The following is a 26090-nucleotide window of genomic DNA, read 5'->3' as shown; positions in this document are numbered from 1 at the left end:
TTAGGTATAGCCTACAAATTCAGAACGGAAACGTATCAACCATTATTCTAGCCCTATTAGAATTCTTCATTCGGAAAATAATGTGAATTTACATATTTTCATTCTGTTCCACCAGAAGCGTGTTCATAAGGTCTCCTACCCTCCCCCCAAACAGCCTACCTTTGAAGGGATGGATGCTAATGATCTTCAGTGCACGCCTCCTCCAGCTCTTCAATCACTTACGTCACGTGGTGCGTCCCGGGTGGTGGGTGTGGCTTCAGCCATAGGGTTTCATTCATAAATAGTTTTTGCTTTTAAATCAGACTTTAAGTGTTCTGCGAAGGTTTTGGCGCTATTGGCTTCTGCCTAAGTTCCCTCACATGGACCACCTCAATTTTAATTAGGTGAGTGGCATTTCTTTATTTTTTTTTGCAAATTCACGTTTGTGATGGACATCAAACCTTAGCCTATCGGTTCCACATTAAAATCAGGAGATTTTAGTATTCTATTTAATCGACTACTGTCCGCATGAAGATTTCAAAATCCATCTCACTATTTTCATTGAATACCAGTTTAAATCGGTGATATTGCAGACAGTCCATGGAAACAGCTGGCAGCGCAAGGCCGTTTTTCTAAAATGATTTGACATAAATATAATCAAATATAGAATAGAATAGCCTGTAGATTATCAGGCACGCACAGAGACGCGTTCTTGGAATATACAGTCGATAAGCTATTAGCGATCGCTATACTTTTATGTTGATCAAAACCAGTTCATCCCAACGTCATGGACTGTACAAAGGAAATATCAGAAAGAGACGATCAATTCAGATGTTATGTGCTCTTTATAACAACAAAGGCAAACAACATAAGGTAACATTTGGGATTCAAGGTATTTTGAAATGTCTATTGCGTAGCAGTTTATGAGGAATGCAGCAGATCCAGGGAGAGAAGAGAAGGCTGATATGAGGTGTAAAAGACTAGTGGAGAATTATCAATAATCATTTTCAGTTTACTACCACCAAAGCAGTCAATTGAGCAGTCACACTGTAAATCATAAACATCATGGATGATTATGCATGTAACAGCTTTCAGACAGGTGACTTATTTGCATGCATGGTTTTACAGTAGGCTACTTAACATATAGGCAGAATATAAAAGTAACATGCAACAATTTCATTGATTTTACTGAGTTACAGTTCATGCAAGGAAATCAGTCAATTTTAATACATTCTTTAGGCCCTAATCTATGAAATGGGAGGGCATAGTCTATGGACCTGGGAGGGCATAGGCCCACCTACTTGGGAACCAGGACCATGTCTGATTGCCGATGCCTTGTTGTTGCTTCCTAAGCAGCTGAGCTTCTGGTCAGAGTCTAGGCAAGCCTATGCTGAGAGGACAAAATAGCCCTGAGGAGGCTGGCCAGCCAGGTGGGTGGGCAGAGGCAGGCTGAGAATGCAGCAAGGGAGCTGAGGAAGATCTGAGCAGGGAGACCCTAACATCCAGACCTGCTGCACACAGCCCTCCATCAGGGTAAGACACTCCGACAGGCAGCTCCAGCACATGTCAGGTGCGTGTGCGTGTGTGTATACTGTATGCTGTATGCAGTGTGGTCGGAAGCAGTAATGGCTATGATCTGCTGTGTGTGAGGGAACGCATCAGGCCTCAGCTGTTGGACCACCACAGCTATCTCACAGTAATGTAATGTAATGTAATGTAATGTGATGTGATGTGATGTGATGTGATGTGATGAGATAGAGATAGAGATAGAGAGAGAGAGAGAGAGAGATTTACATGGATGCTAGGTTTCCTGGCTAATTACTCTTTTACCATTCAGCAGGCACAGCTTAGTTTTGGTTCTGCTCTCATGCCTGGAAATGTTGATATTTATAGTCATTCATGTATGGACAAATATGTGAAGTTACAATATATGTACATATATTGGTATATGTTCTTTACTGTGTTTGTTCAGTTTAAAAGGCACTTTTCTAACGGGTTGATAAATTTGGCCTATGACTGGGTTGAATTGTTATGTTTGCTTATCTGCATATTCATAAATTATTTTCAAGAGGAACAAGTATCTGCAGATATATTTACAGTAGATATCTGCGATATCAAACAAAAATTTCTACCCAACTGCCTGTGTTCTGACTGCATGTCTGTCAGTGAGGAGAGCAGAACTGGTATCCAAATCTCTGTGGAGTGTTTTGTGGTGTGTTCTGGGAGCTTCCTAACTTCCTGTTGTCTGTTGTCTCAGGGGGACGCTCACGCTCGCCTGGACCATGAGCAATGAGTCTACCGTCTGGATCAACCTCACCGAGAACTCCACCGTAAGTCATTGCCAAGACCCCCTCCTCATCCTCCTTCCGTTGTGTGTGAGCCGTGTGTGCGTGCCTGTGTGTTTGTGTGTGCTCTGCTAACTGCTCGAGGTGACTGTGTTCTCCTTCTATACAGCCTGACTGGCTAATAGAGAGAACATCCTGGTCTGTGCCTGAAATAATTGAATCCCTGATCTAATCTCGAGTTTAATATCCCCTTTTAGAGAATTTACAATCTGACATCAGTGTCAGCGGTCATTAATGCTGGGGTAACATGCATATTACTGAGTGTATGGTACAGTTGTTAATCTTGGTTACTATGTGTCTGTGGTATTAAACAGATGTACATGAGCAGCATTCCACTGTATAACAGCTGTGTACTGCTGCTTTTCTTGAGCGGTTTGCATCTAACAATGCAATGGATCAAAGAAGCTGCAGAAATTAGTTTCTGATTGAACTAGCTAGTTTCCAAGCCTTTGTTTTGATAGTAGGGCATCAACAGAGCAGATGCCAATGCTCAGCTATGTTAACTTTTCAATTACCCACCCACAGCACACACCCTAGGGCCAGAGTGACTTAATGTGCTGTTGGCAAGGTAAAATTTTACTATCTGGCCAATGGAGAAGTCGTTCTGCCTTGGCTGATCCAAAAGCTTTTAGATAGACTACACGTAATTATATCGAGTCCAACCTCATTCAGAGTCTGACATTTTTGATAAACCCTAAACTGTGTCTTTGTCAGACAGCTAGACACCCTAAAATCTCCTCCCTTTTGTATTCAGTCAGTTACAGCCCACCCATCAGAGCATTTTTTTTCTTTTCCTGTCTTAGGTGCAGACGGGTTAATAGCACATGCCCCAATGGATTAATTCCTCTGTGGCGTTTATAGATTCATGGTGCACAAAACAGTGGGGGTAAATCAATGGCTTTAAGCTGCATGCTGTAATTGGTAAAGTAATGCCTCTGCCCAGTGGGCTGTTTAGGGAGGCCTTTCTCATAGCATTGTGTGTTTTTCACATCCGAACACTTCCTGACTGAGATGTGGCTTTTTTTGTGATCAGTCTAACCATTCCCGGTCTTACGCAGTAGGTAGAAAGAAGTATGTATGGAGTGTAATAATTGCTCTCTAACAAGATAAAGCAATTAAAAGAAAAGCTGTTACAGAGGGAAGTGTAGAGAAGTGCAGTGTTGCTTTTTTCTTCCATTTAGCGCTCCTGATGCCTTGTCTCACCTGAATAGCCTGCTCACAAAGGGACCAGGGGAACAGTTAGCCAAGAGGCCCTTCTACAAGTGGCTTCTCTCTGGGCTTTGATGTTCATGGGGAAGATGCATGGCTCTGTGTTTTTTCTCTTCTCTTCCCTCCACACACACACAGTCTTAGTGACTCAGGTTTCCGGCCCGTCTCCCTCTCAGTAAACCCCCATACCTCTCAGGATCTTATAGCCGTGCACTTATCATCTCAACCCCAGAACAATGAGCACACCTGTGCATACTCTCCCTCCACCCACTCACCGCTAACCACAGTATCATGACACACAGGCAGGGTATGATCTACCAAACCTCAATTTGAAACAATAGATTGAATAATATATGGAGATTAAATGTAATTGTCTGAAGGGGGGCATGTTTTAAAGTTCCAAGGGTTCTTTTCTTTTTTATCCCTGGTTTAACCACCTTGATTAGTTCTATTATATTCCATTCTTCCATCAGTCCTTCACATCCCTACAGCTTTGTCTCTAGTCTCTACAGTTCCTGCTTTCCCTCATCCTCTCTCCCATGTTTTTTCCAGGGGGTCCCATTTGAGCCTGGTAAACAACAGGATGGTTACGTCCTACTGCTGGTGCTCCTGTCCATCTTCCTGGGGGGAACCCTGGTCCTGCTGTCTGTCCTGCTGATCATCTGCAGACGTTGCTGTGATGGAGACTGCCGCCATGCCAGGTCAGACCACTAGTCCAGTGGTTCCCAACCAGGGGTACTAGGACCCTGGGGGTACTTGGCATATCCACACGGGGTACTTGAGAAGACTCATGAGACCATAGGCTTAGTGGTAAAATGCACATGAGAGGGTACTCCGGGCAGAGTAAAATTCCGTTGGTGGTACAGTAACCACGGCACTAGTATGCATGGTTTAGTGACTATGCATGTCTATGAGTGAGATGGAGACCATTCAAATCCTGCATGCACTCTTTATGTCAGAGGGATGGACACGTGCATGCAGGATTTGAATGGTCTCCATCTCACTCATAGACATGCATAGAGATGTAACAATGCATGTTGTAAGTATGGTAAAAAAAGACTGTACAGTGCATTCCGTTATTATTGAGTTCTATTGTCTGTCTACAGACCATTGTTGAACTAACATGGAAACATCTTTATATTCATTTGTAAGTGATTTTTTTTATCGTCTTCATTTAGAAATAGCACCTTTGTTGTTATGTCTGAGAGATACAGACTTCTATTTGTATATGATATGTTTATTCCATTTCCATGCGCCCCTCTTTTCAGTACACAGCAACAGAGTCAGGCAGTGGCAGGCTGGCCGGGGTAGAGTAGTGCAGACTGGTACAAATAATGAGTGTAATGAGATTTCATAGCAGCCATCAACGCTGATTCATTTTGCGTCTCACACTGTCATAAGCTCTAGCTGCAACACACACACACACACACACACACACACACAGGAAATGAAAGCACAGTGCCGGGCAGCCAGAGAAATCCCTCAAGTCATTCTCACACAGATATTATGAACTGGGTGGTTTGAGCCCTGAATGCTGATTGTATATCAGATGTTAAACCACAGGTATGACAAAACATTTATTTGTACTACTCTAATTACGTTGGTAACCAGTTTATAATAGCAATAAGTCATCCGTGTTGCGTCGTACCTAAGAACAGCCCTTAGCCGTAGCATATGCCGTAGCATATTGGCCATATACCACACGCCCTCGTGCCTTTTTACTGAAATATCAAATTTTATTTGTCACATACACATACACATGGTTAGCAGATGTTAATGCGAGTGTAATGAAATGCTTGTGCTTCTAGTTCCGACCATGCAGTAATATCTAACAAGTAATCTAACCTAACAATTTCACTACCTTATACACACAAGTGTAAAAGAATGAATAAGAATATGTACATAAAAATATATGAATGAGCGTTGGCCGAACGGCACAGGCAAGATGCAGTAGATGCTATAAAGTACAGTATATACATATGGGATGAGTAATGTAGGGTATGTAAACATTATATAAAGTGGCATTGTTTAAAGTGGCTAGTGATACATTTATTACATCTCATTTTTAATTATTAAAGTGGCTAGAGATGAGTCAGAATGTTGGCTGCAGCCACTCAATGTTAGTGATGGCTGTTTAACAGTCTGGTGGCCTTGAGATAGAAGCTGTTTTTCAATCTCTCGGTCCCCGCTTTGATGCACCTGTACTGACCTCGCCTTCTGGATGATAGCGTGGTGAACAGGCAATGGTTCTGGTGGTTGTTGTCCTGGAGGGCAGGTAGTTTTCCCCTGGTGATACGTTGTGCAGACCTCACTACCCTCTGGAGAGCCTTACAGTTGTGGGCGGAGCAGTTGCCGTACCAGGCAATGATACAGCCCGACAGGATGCTCTCGATTGTGTATCTGTAAAAGTTTGTGAGTGTTTTTGGTGACAAGCCAAATTTTTTCAGTCTCCTGAGGTTGAAGAGGCGTTGCTGCGCCTTCTTCACCATGCTGTCTGTGTGGGTGGACCTTTCCAGTTTGTCCGTGATGTGTACGCCGAGGAACTTAAAACTTACTACCCTCTCCACTACTGTCCCGTCGATGTGGGATAGAGGGCTGCTCCCTCTGCTGTTTCCTGAAGTCCGCGATCATCGCCTTTGTTTTGTTGACATTGAGTGTGAGGTTATTTTCCTGACACCACACTCCGAGGGCCCTCACCTCCTCTCTGTAGGCTGTCTCGTCGTTGTTGGTAATCAAGCCTACCACTGTAGTGTCGTCTGCAAACTCGATGATTGAGTTGGAGGCGTGCATGGCCACGCAGTCATGGGTGAACAGGGAGTACAGGAGGGGGCTGAGAACACACCCTTGTGGGGCCCCATTGTTGAGGATCATCGGGGTGGAGATGTTGTTACCTACCCTCATCACTTGGGGCAGGAAGTCCAGGACCCAGTTGCACAGGGCGGGGACGAGACCCAGGGTCTCGAGCTTGATGACGAGTTTGGAGGGTACTATGGTGTTAAATGCTGAGCTGTAGTCGATGATCAGCATTCTAATATAGCCTAAAGGAAGCACAGACACTCTGACAGAGAAGAGATCTCAGCTGCTCTACTGCTCCAGAATAAGGCTGTGGTGGGAGTCAAAAACACAGTGCATCAGTGAGTTTAGGGCAATTACAGATAATATAATAGGGAGAATTCCTCCCATTAGAGAACTGCATATATTTCATTTGTATCATAGTAGGCATTAATAGAGATCTAATTTGTAATATGTATTAGTCAAAATAATACTCTATATTAGTATTAGAAAGAACCCATAGTATAGAACTGACATCCCATTCTCTACTGAAGAGGTCAAGAGGCCCATTTTCCCTGAAGGTTTCCATGTCACCTGACATGATTTACATGTGCATTGATTATGCTGCTACTAGTCAGATTGACCTTGCTGTGAGAGTATGTTTGTCCTCTCTATGTTCTCCTGTCAGCTCACCTACAATCTAGGGCTAAGCATATGGCTATATTTCAAATGTCACCTTATTCTAAATGTGACCGTGCGACTCTGGTCAGAAGTTGTGCACTACATACAAAATAGGGGGTGATTTGAGTCGTAGCTACAGACTTCAGGGGTAAAGATGTCTGTGCATTGATCGGTTCTCCTCTGTGCTGCAGGGCCAGCGATGACCCTGAGAAAACCAACACCAGCTACATGGAGGAGTCTCAGCCAGTACATGGTAAATCAAAAACCCCTGTTCCTCATTTGTCAGCACTTGTAAAAAATAATGTATAGAAGCTGAATAAAATACTCTTGCTTCAATGCAAATTATTGATTTAAAGTCACAAATGTTTCGGCTTGCCTCCATCAGGGTTTCTTTGTCGTCTCCAGTAAACACCCATGGGCATTGGCCATATTGCCATGTACTGTACTAACCCAAGAACAAAAGCTTCTGTCAAAGTAGTCATGCTCCTCTGCTACAGTACACAGTCATGCCATGTACAGTGCATTCGGAAAGTATTCAGAGCCCTTGACTTTCTCCACATTTTGTTACGTTACAGCCTTATTCTAAAATTCATTCAATTTTCTCCCCTCATCAATCTACACACAATAGCCCATAATGATAAAGTGAAAACAGTAAAAAATAAATAAATAAATACCTTATTTACATAAGTATTCAGACCCTTTGCTCTGAGACTCGAAATTGAACTCAGGCGCATCCTGTTTCCATTGATCATCCTTGAGATGTTTCCACAACTTGATTGGAGTCCACATGTGGTATATTCAATTGATTGGACATGATTTGGAAAGGCACATACCTGTCGATATAAGGTCCCACAGTTGACAGTGCATGTCAGAGAAAAAAACAAGCCATGAAGTCAAAGGAATTGTCTGTGGAGCGCCAAGACAGGTTTGTGTCGAGGCACAGATCTGGGGAAGGGTACCAAAAAAATTATGCATCATTGACGGTCCCCAAGAACTCCATCCTTCTTAAATGGATGAAGCTTGGAACCACCAAGACTCTTCCTAGAGCTGGCTGCCCGGCCTAACTGAGAAATCGGGGGAGAAGGACCTTGAGAGAGCGAAAAAAAGAGAGAATTTGAGAGGACATACTTAAATTCACACAGGACAACGGATAGGACAGGAGAAGTTAGATATAACAAACTGACCCCAGCCCCCCGACACATGAACTACTGCAGCATAAATACTGGAGGCTGAGACAGGAGGGGTCAGGAGACACTGTGGCCCCATCTGAGGACACCCCCGGACAGGGCCAAACAGGAAGGATATAACCCCACCCACTTTGCCAAAGCACAGCCCCCACACCACTAGAGGGATATCTTCAACCACCAACTTACAATCCTGAGACAAGGCCGAGTATAGCCCACAAAGATCTCCGCCACGGCACAACCCAAGGGGGGGCGCCAACCCAAACAGGAAGATCACATCAGTGACTCAACCCACTCAAGTGACGCACTCCTCCTAGGGACGGTATGAAAGAGCCCTAATAAGCCAGTGACTCAGCCCCTATAATAGAGTTAGAGGCAGAGAATCCCAGTGGAAAGAGGGTAATCGGCCAGGCAGAGACAGCAAGGGCGGTTCGTTGCTCCAGAGCCTTTCCGTTCACCTTCCCACTCCTGGGCCAGACTACACTCAATCATATGACCCACTGAAGAGATGCGTCTTCAGTAAAGACTTAAAGGTTGAGACCGAGTTTGCGTCTCTCACATGGGTAGGCAGACCATTCCATAAAAATGGAGCTCTATAGAAGAAAGCCCTGCCTCCAGCTGTTTGCTTAGAAATTCTAGGGACAATTAGGAGGCCTGCGTCTTGTGACCGTACGTGTACGTGTAGGTATGTACGGCAGGACCAAATCAGAGAGCTAGGTAGGAGCAAGCCCATGTAATGCTTTGTAGGTTAGCAGTAAAACCTTGAAATCAGCCCTTGCCTTGACAGGAAGCCAGTGTAGAGAGGCTAGCACTGGAGTAATATGATCAAATTTTTTGGTTCTAGTCAGGATTCTGGCAGCCGTATTTAGCACTAACTGATGTTTATTTAGTGCTTTATCCGGGTTGCCGGAAAGTAGAGCATTGCAGTAGTCTAACCTAGAAGTGACAAAAGCATGGATTACATTTTCTGCATCATTTTTGGACAGAACGTTTCTGATTTTTGCAATGTTACCTAGATGGAAAAAAGCTGTCCTTGAAACAGTCTTGATATGTTCTTCAAAAGAGAGATCAGGGTCCAGAGTAACACCGAGGTCCTTCACAGTTTTATTTGAGACGACTGTATAACCATTAAGATTAATTGTCAGATTCAACAGAAGATCTTTGTTTCTTGGGACCTAGAACAAGCATCTCTGTTTTGTCCGTGTTTAAAAGTAGACAGTTTGCAGCCATCCACTTCCTTATGTCTGAAACACATGCTTCTACCCAAGAAGAATTGAGGCTGTAATCATTGCCAAAGGTGCTTCAACATAGAACTGAGTAAAGGGTCTGAATACTTACGTAAATGTGATATTTCAGTTTTTTTTATTTTTGGCTTAATTTGCAGACAACAAAATCAACTGTTTTTCCTTTCTCAGTATGAGATATTGTGTGTAGATTGATGAGAAAAAAGCAATTTAGTCGATTTTAAAATAAGGCTGTAACGTAACAATGTGGGAAAAGTCAAGGGCTCTGAATACTTTCCGAATGCACTGTATATACAGACATTTCAATGTGGTTTTTCTGAGGATCTCAGCTCTCTACTGGGTATGATAATTTTTGGAGTACATTTACATTCATTAAGTGAGACAAAGTAATTACCTAAGGCAAGGGACACTTAGTACACAATATCAGATCTGCTTTGTCCTGAATATAGTAGAACAAACAAAGTTCTATTTTGAAAAGTACATGTCATACATATATACATGCACACACTTAGCATGGTGCTTGCCTGGATCATAGGTTCGATTCTTCCTGGGACCAACCTTCCGCCAGACCCTGACCTCCCTCCCTCTCTAACCCCCCCAGGACAGATCACCATCCGTGTAGACGAGTCAGACTGCCTATCGGCCGCCAGCTCCCACGTGGACATGGAGACAGAGCGCTTCCTGTCCACAGGCACCCACGGTGGCCGCCGCGTCTCTTTCAATGAGGTGGCACTCTTCGACCACGGCAAGAAGGCCCAGGAGAAAGGCCGTAGGTCAGACAGATTCCTCCGCCAGACACCCACTCACTCCCCCGCAGTTGACTACTCTGAATACACTCATATTCTACAATATAATACAACGACGGCCTTAGCAACACCCTGTTTGTGTGTTTAAAACCCGTAAAAAGATTGGCTCTTACATTAGAAGACATTATGGAGACACTTTGTAAGAGCCATCTGTGTAATACATTATAAAGGCAGTTGGAAGAGCTGTTATGATGCTTTATAATAATAGGGACTGATGTACTGAAAATGCATCATACACACATTATTCATAGAAAGGACTTCCAAAATGCAGACACTCGCATAACATAATTGTGCAGTGTAGCCTACTTTCATAATGTATTATGTATGGTATGGTAACAAAGCTCTGTATGATCCAATGACTGAATATATGAATGGACAAAGCCATCGATCACATGACACCATTCATTCCTATGTGAAGCCTCAATAGCGCATTGAAACCAAATGTCGTTTATGATGGCATCTCAGGGAGACATAAAATCAGAGAGGAAGAGGTGATGCGAGAGGTTTAAGCCCAAAATCTGTCCACGAAAATAAGCCCACGAAGTTTTGATTTTTTTTATGGAGGTCAATGAGTGAGTGTCGAATTTGGTCAACAAAAAATGCAATTGCTAATTTGCATGTAGAAGTTTCTTGTAGAAGTTTCGGAATGGTTTGGTTGTTAAGAATGCAACTTTGAACAAAAAAAGTTTAATATTGGAGTTGTGCCTGTAGCATGGACATTGCCATTGATGGCTTCCACCATTTTAAAATAGGCAACTGCGTGGGGATTCCTATGACTTGGGAGCAATCAGCCAATGAAAAATAAGAAGGCCTAAATGGCACTGTCACAGATGCTATAATGGTACAGTTACAAAGATGACTCCTATATCTATCTCTATGGCCTGCTGTTCATACGCATATTTACCCTCTCAATGGTTAGAACGGTCTTACCTGATCTTGCCCACTCCTGCTTGCCTTCCATCTTTGAGGACATGTATTTCCATTCTTAGAGCGGTCACTTGACTATCTTGTCAATATAATTGACAATCTTTAATAACGTGCAGTTTGAGCTACTCGAGGAAGTGACGTTGCAGGCTAGCACAGTGCTACCCCCTCTCAATGAGTAAATCAAGTTGAAGGGCGACCGGAGTACTACAGGCTGCCATTAGCAACTAAATTATCCTTATTACTTCTTCTTTGTGCAATTTTTTTATTTTATTAATTGGTTTAAGGACATACACTACATGACCAGAAGTATGTGGACACCTGCTCGTTAAACATCTCATTCCACAATTATGGGCATTAATATGGAGTTGGTCCCCCCTTTGCCTCCACTCTTCTGGGAAGGCTTCCCACTAAATGTTGTAACATTGCTGTGCGGACTTGCTTCCAGTCAGCCACGAGCATTAGTGAGGTTGGGCTCTGATGTTGGGCAATGGCTCGCAGTCGGCGTTCCAATTCATCCCAAAGGTGTTCGATGGAGTTGAGGTCAGGGCTCTGTGCAGGCCAGTCAAATTCTTCCACACCGATCTCAACAAACCATTTTTTTTATGGATCTCACTTTGTGCACAGGGGGCATAGTCATGCTTAAACTGGAAAGGGCCTTCCTCAAACTGTTGTGACAAAGTTGGAAGCATAGAATTTTCTAGAATGTCGTTGTATGCTGTAGCGTTAAGATTTCCCTTCCCTGGAACTATGGGGCCTAGCCCGAACCAAGAAAAACAGCCCCAGACCATTATTCCTCCTCCACCAAATTTTACAGTTGGCACTATGCATTCGGGCAGGTAGCGTTCTCCTGGCATCCGCCAATCCCAGATTTGTCCATCGGACTGCCAGATGGTGAAGCGTGATTCATCACTCTAGTGAACGTGTTTCCACTGCTCCAGAGGCCAATGGCGGCAAGCTTTACACCACTCCAACCGATGCTTGTCATTGTGCATGGTGATCTTCGGATTGTGTGCGGCTGCTCGGCCATGGAAACCCATTTCACGGAGCTTGCAATGAACAGTTCTTGTGCTGACGTTGCTTCCAGAGACAGTTTCAAATCGGTAGTGACTGCTGCAACTGAGGACAGATGATTTTTACACACTTTACACATTTTTACGCACTCGTCTGTCCCGTTCTGTGAGCTTGTGTGGCCTACCACTTTGCGTTTGAGCCGTTGTTGCTCAATAACAGCACTTACAGTTGACCGGGGTAGCTCTAGCAGGGCAGAAATTTTAGAAACTGACTTGTTGGAAAGGTGGCATCCTATGATGGTGATATATTGAAAGTCACTGAGCTCTTCAGTAAGGCCATTCTACTGCCAATATTTCTATGGAGATTGCATGGCCGTGTGCTCGATTTTATACACCTGTCAGCAACCGATGTGGCTGAAATAGCCAAATCCACTAATTTGAACGGGTGTCCGAGGTCGACCGATTAATCGGAATGGCCGATTAACTAGGGACGATTTCAAGTTTTCATAACAATCAGAAATCGGTATTTTTGGACACCGATTTTGCAGATGTATTTTTTTACACCTTTATTTAACGAGGCAAGTCAGTCAAGAACACATTCTTATTTTCAATGACGGCCTAGGAACGGTGGGTGAACTGCCTTGTTCAGGGGCAGAACGACAGATTTTTTACCTTGTCAGCTCGGGGATTCAATCTTGCGACCTTACAGTTAACTTGTCCAACGCTCTAACCACCTGCCTCACGAGGAGCCTGTCTGTTACGCAAATGCAGTAAGAAGACAAGGGAAGTTGCTAGCTAGCATTAAACTTATCTTATAAAAAACAATCATAATCACTAGTTAACTACACATGGTTGATGATATTACTAGTTTATCTAGCGTGTCCTGCGTTGCATATAATCGATGCGGTGCACATTCTCGAAAAAGGACTGGCGTTGCTCCAACGTGTACCTAACCATAAACATCAATGCCTTTCTTAAAATCAATACACAGAAGTATATATTTTTAAACCCTCATATTTAGCTAAAATAAATCCAGGTTAGCAGGGAAAAATTAACCAGGTGAAATTGTCACTTCTCTTGCATTCATTGCACGCAGAGTCAGGCAGGGGTATATGCAACAGTTTGGGCCGCCTGGCTCGTTGTGAACTAATTTGCCAGATTTTTACGTAATTATGACATAACATTGAAGGTTGTGCAATGTAACCGGAATATGTAGACTTAGGGATGCCACTCGTTAGATAAAATACAGAACGGTTCTATATTTCACCGAAAGAATAAACATTTTGTTTTCGAGATGATAGTTTCCGGATTCGACCATATTAAGACTTACGGCTCGTATTTCTGTGTGTTATTATGTTATAATTCAGTCTATGATTTGATAGAGCAGTCTGACTGAGCGGTGGTAGGCACCAGCAGGCTCGTACGCATTCATTCAAACAGCACTTTTGTGCGTTTTGCCAGCAGCTCTTCCCTGTGCTTCAAGCATGACTTCAAGCCTATCAACTCCCGAGATTAGGCTGGTGTAACCGATGTGAAATGGCAAGCTAGTTCGCAGGGTGCGCACTAATAGCGTTTCAGATGTCGCTCGCTCTGAGACATGAAGTGGTTGTTCCCCTTGCTCTGCATGGGTAACACTGCTTCGAGGGTGGTTTGTCGATGTGTTCCTGGTTCGAGCCCAGGTAAGAGCGAGGAGAGGGACGGAAGCTATACTGTTACACTGGCAATACTAAATTGCCTATAAGAACATCCAATAGTCAAAGGTATACGAAATACAGATCATATAGAGAGAAATAGTCCTATAATTCCTATAATAATTACAACCTAAAACTTCTTACCTGGGAATATTGAAGACTCATGTTAAAAGGAACCACCAGCTTTCATATGTTCTCATGTTCTGAGCAAGAAACTTAAACGTTAGCTTTCTTACATGGCACATATTGCACATTTACTTTCTTCTTTTGCATTATTTAAACCCAACTGAACAGGTTTCATTATTTATTTGAGGCTAAATTGATTTGATTGATGTATTATATTAAGTTAAAATAAGTGTTCATTCAGTATTGTTGTAATTGTCATTATTACAAATAAATAAATAAATAAAATCGTCAGATTAATCGGTATCTGCTTTTTTTGGTCCTCCAATAATCGGTATAGGCGTTGAAAAATCACAATCGGTCGACCTCTAGTCCACATACTTGTGTATGTAGTTTATATCTGTTTTTTTAGAAGCAATTATTGGTACCATGATTGTCTTTGAATGTTTTTTTTATTTACATAAACATTGACCATGAAGATTGCCATTTTTCCATTCACTATAATGGGGATCCTGTTTTCTGCTAACCATGCCTGCAGTACCTAGGTCGGCCTTGAACATCCGTGGCTTCATTGAGAGGAGGCAGTCCTTCTCCACTCATGTGCTGTCTTGCCAACTCTTTCTCGCCAACTCTTTCTCGCCAACTCTTTCTCGCTAACTCTTTCTCGCTAACTCTCTCTCTCTCTCTCTCAATTCAATTCAATTCAATTCAAGGGGCTTTATTGGCATGGGTAACATGTGTTAACATTGCCAAAGCAAGTAAGGTAGATAATATATAAAGTGAAATAAACAATAAAAATTAACAGTAGACATCACACATACAGACGTTTCAAAACAATAAAGACATTACAAATGTCATATATATATATATATATATATATATATATATATATATATATATATATATATATATATATACAGTGTTTTTACAATGTACAAATGGTTAAGGACACAGGACAAAATAAATAAGCATAGATATGGGTTGTATTTACAATGGTGCGTGTTCTTCACTGGTTGCCCTTTTCTCGTGGCAACAGGTCACAAATCTTGCTGCTCTGATGGCACACTGTGGAATTTCACCCAGTAGATATGGGAGTTTTTCAAAATTGGATTTGTTTTTGAATTCTTTGTGGATCTGTGTAATCTGAGGGAAATATGTCTCTCTAATATGGTCATACATTGGGCAGGAGGTTAGGAAGTGCAGCTCAGTTTCCACCTCATTTTGTAGGCAGTGAGCACATAGCCTGTCTTCTCTTGAGAGCCATGTCTGCCTACGGCGGCCTTTCTCAATAGCAAGGCTATGCTCACTGAGTCTGTACATAGTCAAAGCTTTCCTTAATTTTGGGTCAGTCACAGTGGTCAGGTATTCTGCCGCTGTGTACTCTCTGTGTAGGGCCAAATAGCATTCTAGTTTGTTCTGTTTTTTTGTTAATTCTTTCCAATGTGTCAAGTAATTATCTTTTTGTTTTCTCATGATTTGGTTGGGTCTAATTGTGCTGCTGTCATGGGGCTCTGTGGGGTATGTTTGTGAACAGAGCCCCAGGACCAGCTTGCTTAGGGGACTCTTCTCCAGGTTCATCTCTCTGTAGGTGATGGCTTTGTTATGGAAGGTTTGGGAATCGCTTCCTTTTAGGTGGTTATAGAATTTAACAGCTCTTTTCTGGATTTTGATAATTAGTGGGTATCGGCCTAATTCTGCTCTGCATGCATTATTTGGTGTTCTACGTTGTACACGGAGGATATTTTTGCAGAATTCTGCGTGCAGAGTCTCAATTTGGTGTTTGTCCCATTTTGTGAAGTCTTGGTTGGTGAGCGGACCTTAGATCTCACAACCATAAAGGGCAATGGGCTCTATGACTGATTCAAGTATTTTTAGCCAAATCCTAATTGGTATGTTGATCTCTCTCTCTCTCTCTCTCTCTCTCTCTCTGTGACTGTCCTAATTCTTTGTTTGAGCCCCACCTCATTCTGATATGCAAATGAGGTTGAGACAAACTCTGTAGGGCAAAATACACAATACAGCTGAGCCTTGAGTTTGAATTGAGAATTCCTCAGTGTGTTCCTGCCCAGTACTAAAAGGCTTGATCCAACAAATGAAACACTTGATGATTGGTGAAATCATGTGTAGTAATAGTTGAGAAGAAAAGCCTTCACTCCCTGCAGGTCAAAAGGAGTAGGATAGAATAATATTCCTTGAAAGCAGCACTTCTATTGTGTCAGTCTCCAACTCTCTGAACTGTTTGTTATGTTTCTCAACCCCTTTCCACCTCAGATTTACGTTGACTGAGGGTGACTTCCACCACCTGAAGAATGCGCGGCTCACACACCTCCACATCCCACCGCTGGCCCTCAAGATCGTCACCATCCACGAGTGTGAGTCATCTGAGAACAGCATCGCCATGACGACCTGCCCCGCCGCCAAGTCCAGCCTCTCCATCTTCCAGGTGACAGCCGGTCTACTGTGCTGCTATTAGCAATGATACATCATTAGTCATGACTGGGCCCATTAGGTCATCCATCAATGTGGGGCCCACAACATGTATCAAGCTTATCAAATGCAGCCCATTGATAATTCTGCTTCCTCATTCCAATGGGCCATACATTGATTTTGTAATTGTCTGAGGTTTCTCAGTCATTTTGCAATGGACTTGCTTGAACTTGATTTGTTACTAGCTAGTAGGCCCAAGACCTCTCCCAGTCCCGATGTAGAATTCAGTCTGTGTATTTGTATCCTCCTGTATCCTCCTTGTATCCTGCCTTGACGCTGTGTATGTGCATGTGTTACGCGTATGTTTGCATTTGTGTGTGTGTGTGTGTGTGTAGCCACCTTTGTGTGCCCGACGGCCACTGTGTCCCCTGCCCCAGACAGCATTGACCAGTCTGAGTGTCAGCCCCAGCTCAGCCCTCCCTGGGGACACCCTTAACTCGGTGGTGGACACCAGCTTCAGTGAGAGTCCCTTGGCACCGGGTCCCAAGGAGCCCAGCACCAGCAGCGTGAGTCACTTACCCCTATCTGTCAATCATCCCAACAATCAACCATTCAGATTTAAAATTATGTGCAATATTGAACACTACGTTAAGGGACTCGGTTAATTATTCATCATCACATACAAAGTGTCTACCTACACATGACAGGCTGAATGACAGCGTTGTTGGGTTGAATCTAATCCTTTATGTTTTAATTAACATTTTACTATGGAATACAGTTAGCCACTAATCATGTGTATGATGGGTCTGAATAGAGAATATAATTTTTATTTTATTAATTTCTTAGATCAGCTTTTAAATGTGCATATAAAATTGGAGTTAGATCATTTAAATAGAGATTTGACATGATTGCAAATATACAAATGTGTTGCACACACAGTAGCACACAGAGTAGCACACTCAGTAGCACACACTAAGCTTGAGTGAACATTGAAGCCAAGAGGTTATTATGAAGCCTCAGATGTGTGAGAGGAGAAGTAAGGAGTGTGCATCCACAGTGTCCCTAGTCTCTGTCTTAATGACAACAGTGGTGGAGGATGATGGATAAATAAGGGAGAGCCTCTGGAACAGCCTTGTCAGGGGAGATTACAGACACCGCTGCTCCCCAGATTTGCTCATCGTTCCTGGCTGCTCACCGGCCCCGCTCTCCCTCTCCGTGGTAGATAGGAGAAAGTTAACAGTTGCATGGAAAATTGTATCATTTTTGTTTTTCTTAACCTCGGGAGGAAGGAGAGAGATTAAAATCACATATTTATATAAACTTCCATTTGTCCTTAGAGTATCTGTCATATTTTATTGTTGTCCACACAATATGGACAACTCCCTTTTATATCCCCTCCCTCTCTCTCCCCCAGATTGAGGTGATGGTGCCTGGCTCCAGGAATGGGGGGAGTCCGTCTTTGAGTGAAGGGGCGTCGGTGACATCTGTGACAGGTGCATCTCCTGGCGTAGGGGTGGGGCAGGGCCCGGTGCTGCAGTTCTTCACCAAGCTGAGGCGCCATGCCAGCCTGGAGGGAGCCAGCCCATACTTCAAGATCAAGAAGTGGAAGCTAGACAGCAGCCAGCGGGCCTCCAGTCTGGACACCAGAGGTACAGGACACTTGGCTTTTAATATCTATTATTATGTTATGATGATATGCTTATGTACAGATTGATGGAGCATCAGCTTGGATTTACATGATCATTTGTTTTTTGGATTTAGTGTACAAATTCTATTTCTATCTGGGCCTGGTTTAACAAAAGCATCTTAAGGCTAAGTTCATCATTAGAACCACAATGAACTTAAGCCTTAAGATGCTTTTGGGTAACCGGCTCCTGTTCCCCTGTGGAAAAAGACAATGCCTCTTAAGAATGAGGTCCCACTTTGAGGCTTCACCGGACTGGCAAGGTGCATAGTGCACAATAACACACCAACATGTACACAGGGCTCTCACACTGTGCTCACACTCTAACAGATGGCTTTATGACGTAGGGCTCTTCTCTTCCAAGGCATTGTGAGTCTAACTGAAGCCACCCCACAGATCCCCTCATACACAAACACACATACCACTCCCTTTCCCGCTTCCCCTATACTCAGGGAACAACAGAGCACACAGGACTAACACCCCCAAAATATCTCAAAGCCTGCTGGGATCTCTTCATGACATCATTGTGACACATATGTCAACTCCAGATCAATTTTTTAATGCTGTCTTCAGATATGCTGAACATTCACTATGGTGAATGTTTGTGCCAACGTCATTTTCCATCCCATGTCCCTCTGTACCCCCGGACTAATGTCTAAGGTCCTCTGTCTCTGTGTGTCAGGGTCCCCTAAGAGGAGGCAGTTCCAGCGGCAGCGCGCTGCCAGCGAGAGCATGGACCAGGAGGATAGCGACGCCCACCACATTGACCTCATCCAGTACATTGCCAGGACCCAGGACGCCACCTATCACCCCTGCCGCCCCTCCGCCTCGGCCTGCCTCCTGCCACACTCCTCCCCCTCCACTCCACCACCCTCCCTCGGCAGGTATCTTTAATTCCCTCGCCATCCTTCCACCCCACTGCTTTGCCTCCGTCATCACTACGGTAGATAGTGCCTCTCTCCTTAACGGTAGAATTCGTCACAGTTGCCTCTAGATACTGATAGAAGGTCAGGTTTGCATATTTTTTCCCTGTTAAGGTCAGGATTTGGGGAGAGTAAGCTGATCCTAGATCTGTGCCTACCGGCAACTTTTACCCACAGCTGCTTAACAAGCTAGCCCATTCCATCGCTGACGCATAGTGATGTCATGGACAGGAATAGTTGTCAGGGTCAATGACTACGTTTCAACTCATAAAAGACATAAAAACTCCTCATAATTCAATTTGCGAAGATTGTACATCTTCTATGAAAAGTCAGTCAAAACTTAAAACCTTAACGTCAATATGGAGTCAACATACAAGTGTAGGTAAAAACAAATGTAAATAAGTTAAATTGTGCTACTAATGCACATGACGGCACAAACACGTCTCGTAAAAGTAATGACGTGTTGTTTGGTTAGCTTTCGGAAATTGTACGAATAAAACATTTTCCTCCTAAATAACCGTGACCAGTAAGATCACAATGTAGGGAAATTCAACACATTTGCAAAGCACATGACATTGGTGCATTGCAATTCAGTGGTTCGTGGAAAACATGCTAATACCATTTCAAGTCATGGTGACCACTTGTAATCACAGCGGCTGCAAACATCAGACATCAGATGTGTGTATGGGCATCATGAGAGTGCTCTGTGACTGACTCTTGTGTGTGTGTGCGTGTGTGCGCCTGTCTTCGTACTTGTGTGTGTCACCACAGGTTAGAGGTGGAGGTGGTGGTGGAACCCAGCTGCAGCAGGGGCCAGGGGCTGGAGGTGATCGGCTTATCCCCGGAGCCCCAGGACGAGGCAGCGAGCCTGGGGGACTGTAGACCGGAAAACTCAGCATCAGACCACCAGGCCCTGTACAGAGACATCTGGACACTCCGGGCCTCCCTGGAGCAGTATGGCTCCTCAGACCAGATCAACAACAACGACAGGGACTCTGTCCGCAGCGATGCTGACAGTGTCTGCTCTCTGAGGGGGCCAACCAAGAGGGGGCTAACCAGTTACCTCTCCCAGGACATCGGGGATGGGCCCGAGGGGGATGTGGAGCTGCCCATGGATGAAGGGATGGGAGAGAAGGAGAAAGGGGGGAAGCAGGACAGTGTGGAGTCAGAGAGGGGCAGTGACGGGGAGTCAGGGAACCGTAAGTTAATGCAGATGGACAGTGGGTATACGTCTATAGAGGCTCCATCACGGGCGCCAGAGGAGCTGAGACTGTTTGGCAGTAGTGGCAGCAGTGGCAGTATAGACAGGTCTGCCCTGGAGAAGAGACACTACTTCACCAGTGCAGGGGGCACTGGCACGGTGGTCGAGAGCTTCGAGGTCCGCATCTTCGAGGAAGAGCCAGACGAGGAGACGCCGGCGGGTGCAATGGGCGGCATGACCATAGAAACGGCCAGGTCTCCCCTGGACTGGTCTCCGTACGGTCAGATGTTCACCCCGCGAGAGGCGCAGCCGCACCCCCACCCCCCCTTATCAATTCACCCCCGTGACTACAGCATCGACGAGAAGACGGACGCGCTCTTCCACGAGTTCCTCCGCCACGACCCCCAGTTTGACCAGCAGGAGACGCCGAAGAAACATCGCTCGCGCATCCACCTCCGCAAGCAGTGGCAGCGCCACAAGCAGTATAGTGACCCAGGCGTTCGCTACCAGTACCACTCCTTTGAGAGGCAGCGGAACCCCCTCCGACGAGGCGATAGCGTCAACTACCCGCTGGACACAGGCTACCACAGCACGCTTCCACGCATCATCAGTGCGCCTGACGAGGAGGCCAGCGAGGGGACCCCCAGCACCCCCCAGACGCCCAAGGCTGAGGCGGTGGTGGCGGGAAGGGCAGAAGTTGCCGAGGTACAGGAAGGAGACAGGAGAGAGAGTCCCAGCAGTAGCTGTGGCAGTAACACCGTGACCATCACAGACGACAAAGGGATGGCGTCCTGTTCCCCTCCCCCGGAGAGAGAGGGTCTGCTATGGGAGCAGCCCGACCCCCAGGAGGACACTAGGCAGGCAGAACACCCCCCTGAGCCACCTGACGAGCCCCCACAGCCCACTGACAAGGGCTACGGCCCACAGACCATCACAGCCGAGCTGACGGACAAGCTGAGCGCAACCCTGGACGAGCGGCTGTACACGGGCCTGCGACGGACAAAGGACCCGGCGGCGGTAACTGAGTGTGTGGTGACAGTCACTCACGCCTCCCCCGACCACAGCCCAGTGTAGCATGTCTCCAGTCCTCCTCCACTCCTCCCTGATCTTTGTGTTTGATTTGATTTGAGTCTGCGCCAGGTAACTGCGATGTCTCTGTATCTGTCTGAATTAGCATGTTCCAGACCCGTAACATGAAAACAGGCTACACTATACAGTGTCATGTAGGCTAGCTGAAGAATCCACCCCTAGATAGTGTCTACAGTACCGTGGTGTCTCTGACTGCTATGATTCCTTTCTCCTCTGAGAGAAGTGACGATGTTAAAGGAAAACACCACTAAAACTATCCTTTGGTATTTTTTTCATTAGTCCACTGTTGATACAGTACCAAAATGTTTTGCATGTCAGCAGTCCGGTTTCCAAGATATTGGACTTTCAAAAAGCAAAGTGTCACCGGCCACATCATCATGATGACGCTTTGCTTCTTGAAAGGCCAATAACATTTTGGGACTGTATCAACAGCCGATCAAAGAAAAGAAAGTAGAATAATTGTGGATTTTCCCTTTAAGAGCCAATATGCCCTCTGAACTAGTCTATCCACTGTGAAACCAGGTGCTATTAAACATCTAAAGATCTGGATACAAAGTTTATCTGGGCCCTATAGGCCAGTCCTGGCTGAATATCAAAATAGGTTTATCAATGTTTACATCACTTTTTCATCACTTCATTTCTTAGATATGGCTCTGGATATCTTGTCTTTGGCCATTGACATATATCAAATTCTTTCCATGTGGCATTTTCATCATAATTGTTTTACAAATAATTAGGTATCCCTGCTATTTTTTCGAAGTCAAATTTTAACTTTGTCCACATGTTTCTCGGGACATATGAATACAGTAATCTACTACTTCAGTATTGGTCATTAATTCAAGCAATCCTGTAAATTGTAATGTATGATTGAATGTTTTCGGACAGATTTCTGTTGAATCTTGATGTAATTGAATCAGAATCTATGGTACTAGGAACAGAAAACAGTCGACCATGGATTTGATGATGAAGATAAATTGTTTCTCATACGCTGTCATTAAATGGATATGACGAGGGCCGAGGCTCTCCTAATTTGGACACTGACTATATTACAGCATTTATATAATTACAGCCTCATCATGTCCACTCTGGACCAGAGCATTATCCTTCGTCAAATGTCCTTGTCGCTGAATGTCTGGACTCATGTTTCTATTCAAAGATGTTCTTAAAGGGGAAAATTGCTTTCCAGAAAAGTTATGGTTGTTAGGACATGTTGTTCAATGCCGTTGTATTTATTGTTGACAGATTTGATTTAAATGTGTCTATGCTCGTCTTATATTTCCTCTGCTTGTGACAATAAGTGGCTTACAGAAGGCCAGGGTGAGGAGAGTTAAAATCCAGGTTTTTGCCTAATTTCTGTGCCAGAAAAACCTTGTCTGCAAATAGAGGGATCGCAATAGTGTTACTGACAACTCTGTTAGGAGCACATATCAAAGGCAGGCTCCTTTGGCCTCCCCCAACAGTGTTGGTTAGTGCAGGTCTATAGCTGTAACAGTTTAAATTAAGGCTTTGAATGGGGCCAATGTTGCTCTCGCAGACATTTGCGTTCATTGAATTTCTTCATACTTTCTCGTGCATGGGTTCACCAAACCGGCTTTTTTTGTTTGCTTATATTCTTTTGTTTCCCCCTCCTTCTCCTGTGAAAGTAGACAACGCAGCAGCGATCCCCCTGGGCTATAAGGACTGCACTTCCAAACCAGAACAAATTCCACATTTTCTCCTCTGACTTCCTTTGTGTAGACTTTGCCACCCAATGCTGCCATTCAAGTATAACCACAGATTATGTTTTATGGGCCAAAAGAAGGCAAGGATTTTTTTAAAATTGTACCTTTATTTTACTAGGCAAGTCAGTTAAGAACAAATTCTTATTTTCAATGACTGCATAGGAACAGTGGGTTAACTGCCTGTTCAGGGGCAGAACGACAGATTTTTGTACCTTGTCAGCTTGGGGATTTGAACTTGCAACCTTTCAGTTACTAGTCCAAAGCTCTAACCACTAGGCTACCCTGCCACATGCCCATTCCAGAAGTACCTTGGAAATTATTTTGCACTTAGCTGTGTAATGGCTGGGAGTGTTGTGCATCTCCCACATGCTACAGTCAGCAGCTCCGGCTCCCAGCTCTCTGACCCAAACTGTAAAGATAATCCTGTTGTTTTTACGGTAACTTACTGGCAGCCAGTTACCTGTAAGTTACTGTAATAAAAGGTACTGTATGTTACCGTAAATTCCAAATAAATTTTGGTTTAACAGTACATTACTGTAAGCTTTATCCCCAGTTTCCTCAGAAGCTAGTTATTGCTTTACGTTTAGAGGAAAGTGCTGCAGGAAAAGGTGCTGAATATGGTCTCTGGCTGAGGGTGTAACACAATTAAGATTAAGATCACTTTATTGGTCAATTGGTCACAAGGTCCAACCAAAATTTGACTTCTGCTTTATCTTAACCCCCCCCCCCGAAAGACAAGCATACAGATAACTGCAAAAATGATGGATTCAATGTATATTGAAAGCAGGTGCTTCCACACAGGTGTGGTTTCTGAGTTAAACGATTAACATCCAAGCACGCGTAGGGTCATTTATCAGACTTGCCTAGTTAAATAAAGGTTAAATAACAATTTAAAATAAATAAATGTATAAAAGTGCTGGGGAGGCTATTATTTTGGCTACCATGGAAACTCTCCCATAGAATGACAATGCCCCCATCCACAGGGCACGAGTGGTGACTGAATGGTATGATGAGCAGGAAAACGATGTGAAGCATTTGCCATGGCCATCTCAGTCACTAGATCTCAACCCAATTTAACTCTTACAGTATGGGAGATTCTGGAGCGGGGCGGGAGACAGTGTTTTCCACCACCATCAACAAAACACCAAATTATGGACTTTCTCATGGAAGAATGATGTGGCATCCCTCCAAGAGTTCCAGACCCTTGTAGAATCTATGACAAGGTGCATTGAAGCTGTTCTGCCTCATGGTGGCCCAACACCTTATTAAGACACTTTATGTTGGTGTTTCCTATATTTTGGCAGTTACCTGTACACACATACATATATGTATATATATATATATATATATACACACACACATACACAGGTTGGAGCAGGGGGCTGCCACACTGGGCACCTGTGGAGCAGTTGTTGTGGGGGAGTTAAGTCCCTTGCTCAAGGGCACAACAACAGGCAATGGCATCTAGGATTTGATATTAGCAACCCTCCGGTTGCCAACTCCAGTCCTGACAGATTTTTCCCAGCAGACCTGGGACTCAAACTGGCAACCCTCTGGATGCTGGCTCGCCTCTCTAACTGCTAGGCTACCTGCCATTGCAATAAAGATAGACGTTTCTGTAATTGGGAAAGAGGGAGATATTTCTAGCTGTCATTTCCCTATGTTTGGGTGTGATTGTGCTACTTCACAGCCCTGGGGAATCAGATCTGTTTCCTCTAACATGGAGATCAGACAGCTCCTTGTTATAGCAGAGTGGACTCACAGGCAGAAGGCACCTTCCCTCATTAGACAAAGAATGGTCAAGATGAAAGGTGGTGAGAGGGCTTGAATTTGTCTTCTAGTGTGGAGAGGCTAGTGATATCCTTCCTTTCTGTCTCCTTCACTTAGCCCACACATCAGTGCACATTACGTCACCATGGGAAACCCAGGGGCTTCACATGTTTCAGCACCATTTTGTGTTATTACCAGGTGCCTTTATGGAGGTGTTGGAACATCATCAAGGAAGGAAAAAGACCAATCCTTCAGCCAGTCATCTTAGGAACAAACAAGATCAGATGCCTTTGAGGTTACTGGTTACTTAACATTTTCTGATTATTGTCAGAAATTAGAGGAATAGTGCATCATTTCTGCCATTTAGTTGAATTGATGGAAGAAAGGGGGTGATAACACCAACATAATGAAAAAGACTAGAGGGGCGAACAAATTAGTACATTTGTACAAAAAGTTACTTTGTTGTGAGATACAAGCACAATGTTGGAGGAGCTAATGTAGTCTATGTCTTTTATTAGGTGTAGATGTAACTGGGGACACTGGTCAAATACTTTTTGTATATGAACAAGTAGCCTGTCCAATGCATTGATGCATTAGGGTGCATAGGTTTGCATGCCAATTAACCATTTTAATACGTATCTCCATGTTTCTCAGAACTACTGTACCAAATGATTCCATGGTTGTTGGTCGACACTTTTGAGGCAGAACATAGACATTTAAATCAGCACTGGTACTTCTAGAGGTTTTGTATTCTATGACATTTACCTTTGTTTAGGAGTCATGCAATGCTAACTGATATGCTATGATTGTGAGATTTATTTCCATGAAAGAAAAATATATATATTTCTGTATTCCTGCTTGTTAATTATTATTGCTCAATTTCTCAAAGAACTAGTTCAAAAAAAATAGAGCTTTATAAACAACTTAGCCTTTGTTGACCCCTACCTATTTGAGCCTTGAGGGACCAAACAATTGAAAATGTTATTTTGGAGTTTTCCAATCAGTAAATAAATGAATGAAGCATTAATGATTGTGGTTTGTCTCATTTCAACCTTTAATGGTACTCAGAGGAAAAAGAGTAGGTGGACGAGAAGAGGAGAAAGGCACGGTGACTACAAGTCTTTCCTCCAACTTCCCTAACTTCTCTCTCCCATCTTTCCTTCCCACTCCAGTGTGTTGTTCCCTCCAGGTGTTGAGGGTCGACACATGTTGTTACGTTACAGACTTATTCTAAAATGGATTCAATTATCATGTTCTCATCAATCTACACACAATACCCCATAATAACAAAGAGAAAACAGGTT

At 43.9% G+C, this 26090-nt stretch overlaps 1 protein-coding gene across 2 annotated transcripts; it reads left to right on the top strand.

Moving 5' to 3' along the window:
* The first annotated feature begins 266 nt into the window (after positions 1-266).
* On the top strand, positions 267-25813 carry LOC135524544 (voltage-dependent calcium channel beta subunit-associated regulatory protein-like). Of its 2 annotated transcripts, none has more exons than XM_064952164.1 (11): positions 267-383; positions 1336-1512; positions 2237-2309; positions 4086-4234; positions 7178-7239; positions 10016-10187; positions 16243-16414; positions 16794-16964; positions 17813-18047; positions 18765-18966; positions 19777-25813. In XM_064952164.1, exons 3-11 carry the CDS (start codon positions 2262-2264, stop codon positions 21278-21280), a joined length of 2715 nt encoding a protein of 904 aa, XP_064808236.1. In that variant the 5' UTR covers positions 267-383; positions 1336-1512; positions 2237-2261; the 3' UTR covers positions 21281-25813. The 2 variants fall into 2 exon arrangements, with proteins under 2 accessions (XP_064808236.1, XP_064808237.1); XM_064952165.1 differs by lacking the exon at positions 267-383 and adding an exon at positions 475-852.
* The last annotated feature ends 277 nt before the right edge of the window (positions 25814-26090 follow it).

This window comes from Oncorhynchus masou, chromosome 31, assembly GCF_036934945.1.
Source record: "Oncorhynchus masou masou isolate Uvic2021 chromosome 31, UVic_Omas_1.1, whole genome shotgun sequence".
Taxonomy (NCBI): domain Eukaryota; kingdom Metazoa; phylum Chordata; class Actinopteri; order Salmoniformes; family Salmonidae; genus Oncorhynchus; species Oncorhynchus masou.
The sequence above is the reverse complement of the archived record's forward strand: the minus strand, read 5'-3'. Positions and strand labels throughout refer to the sequence as shown.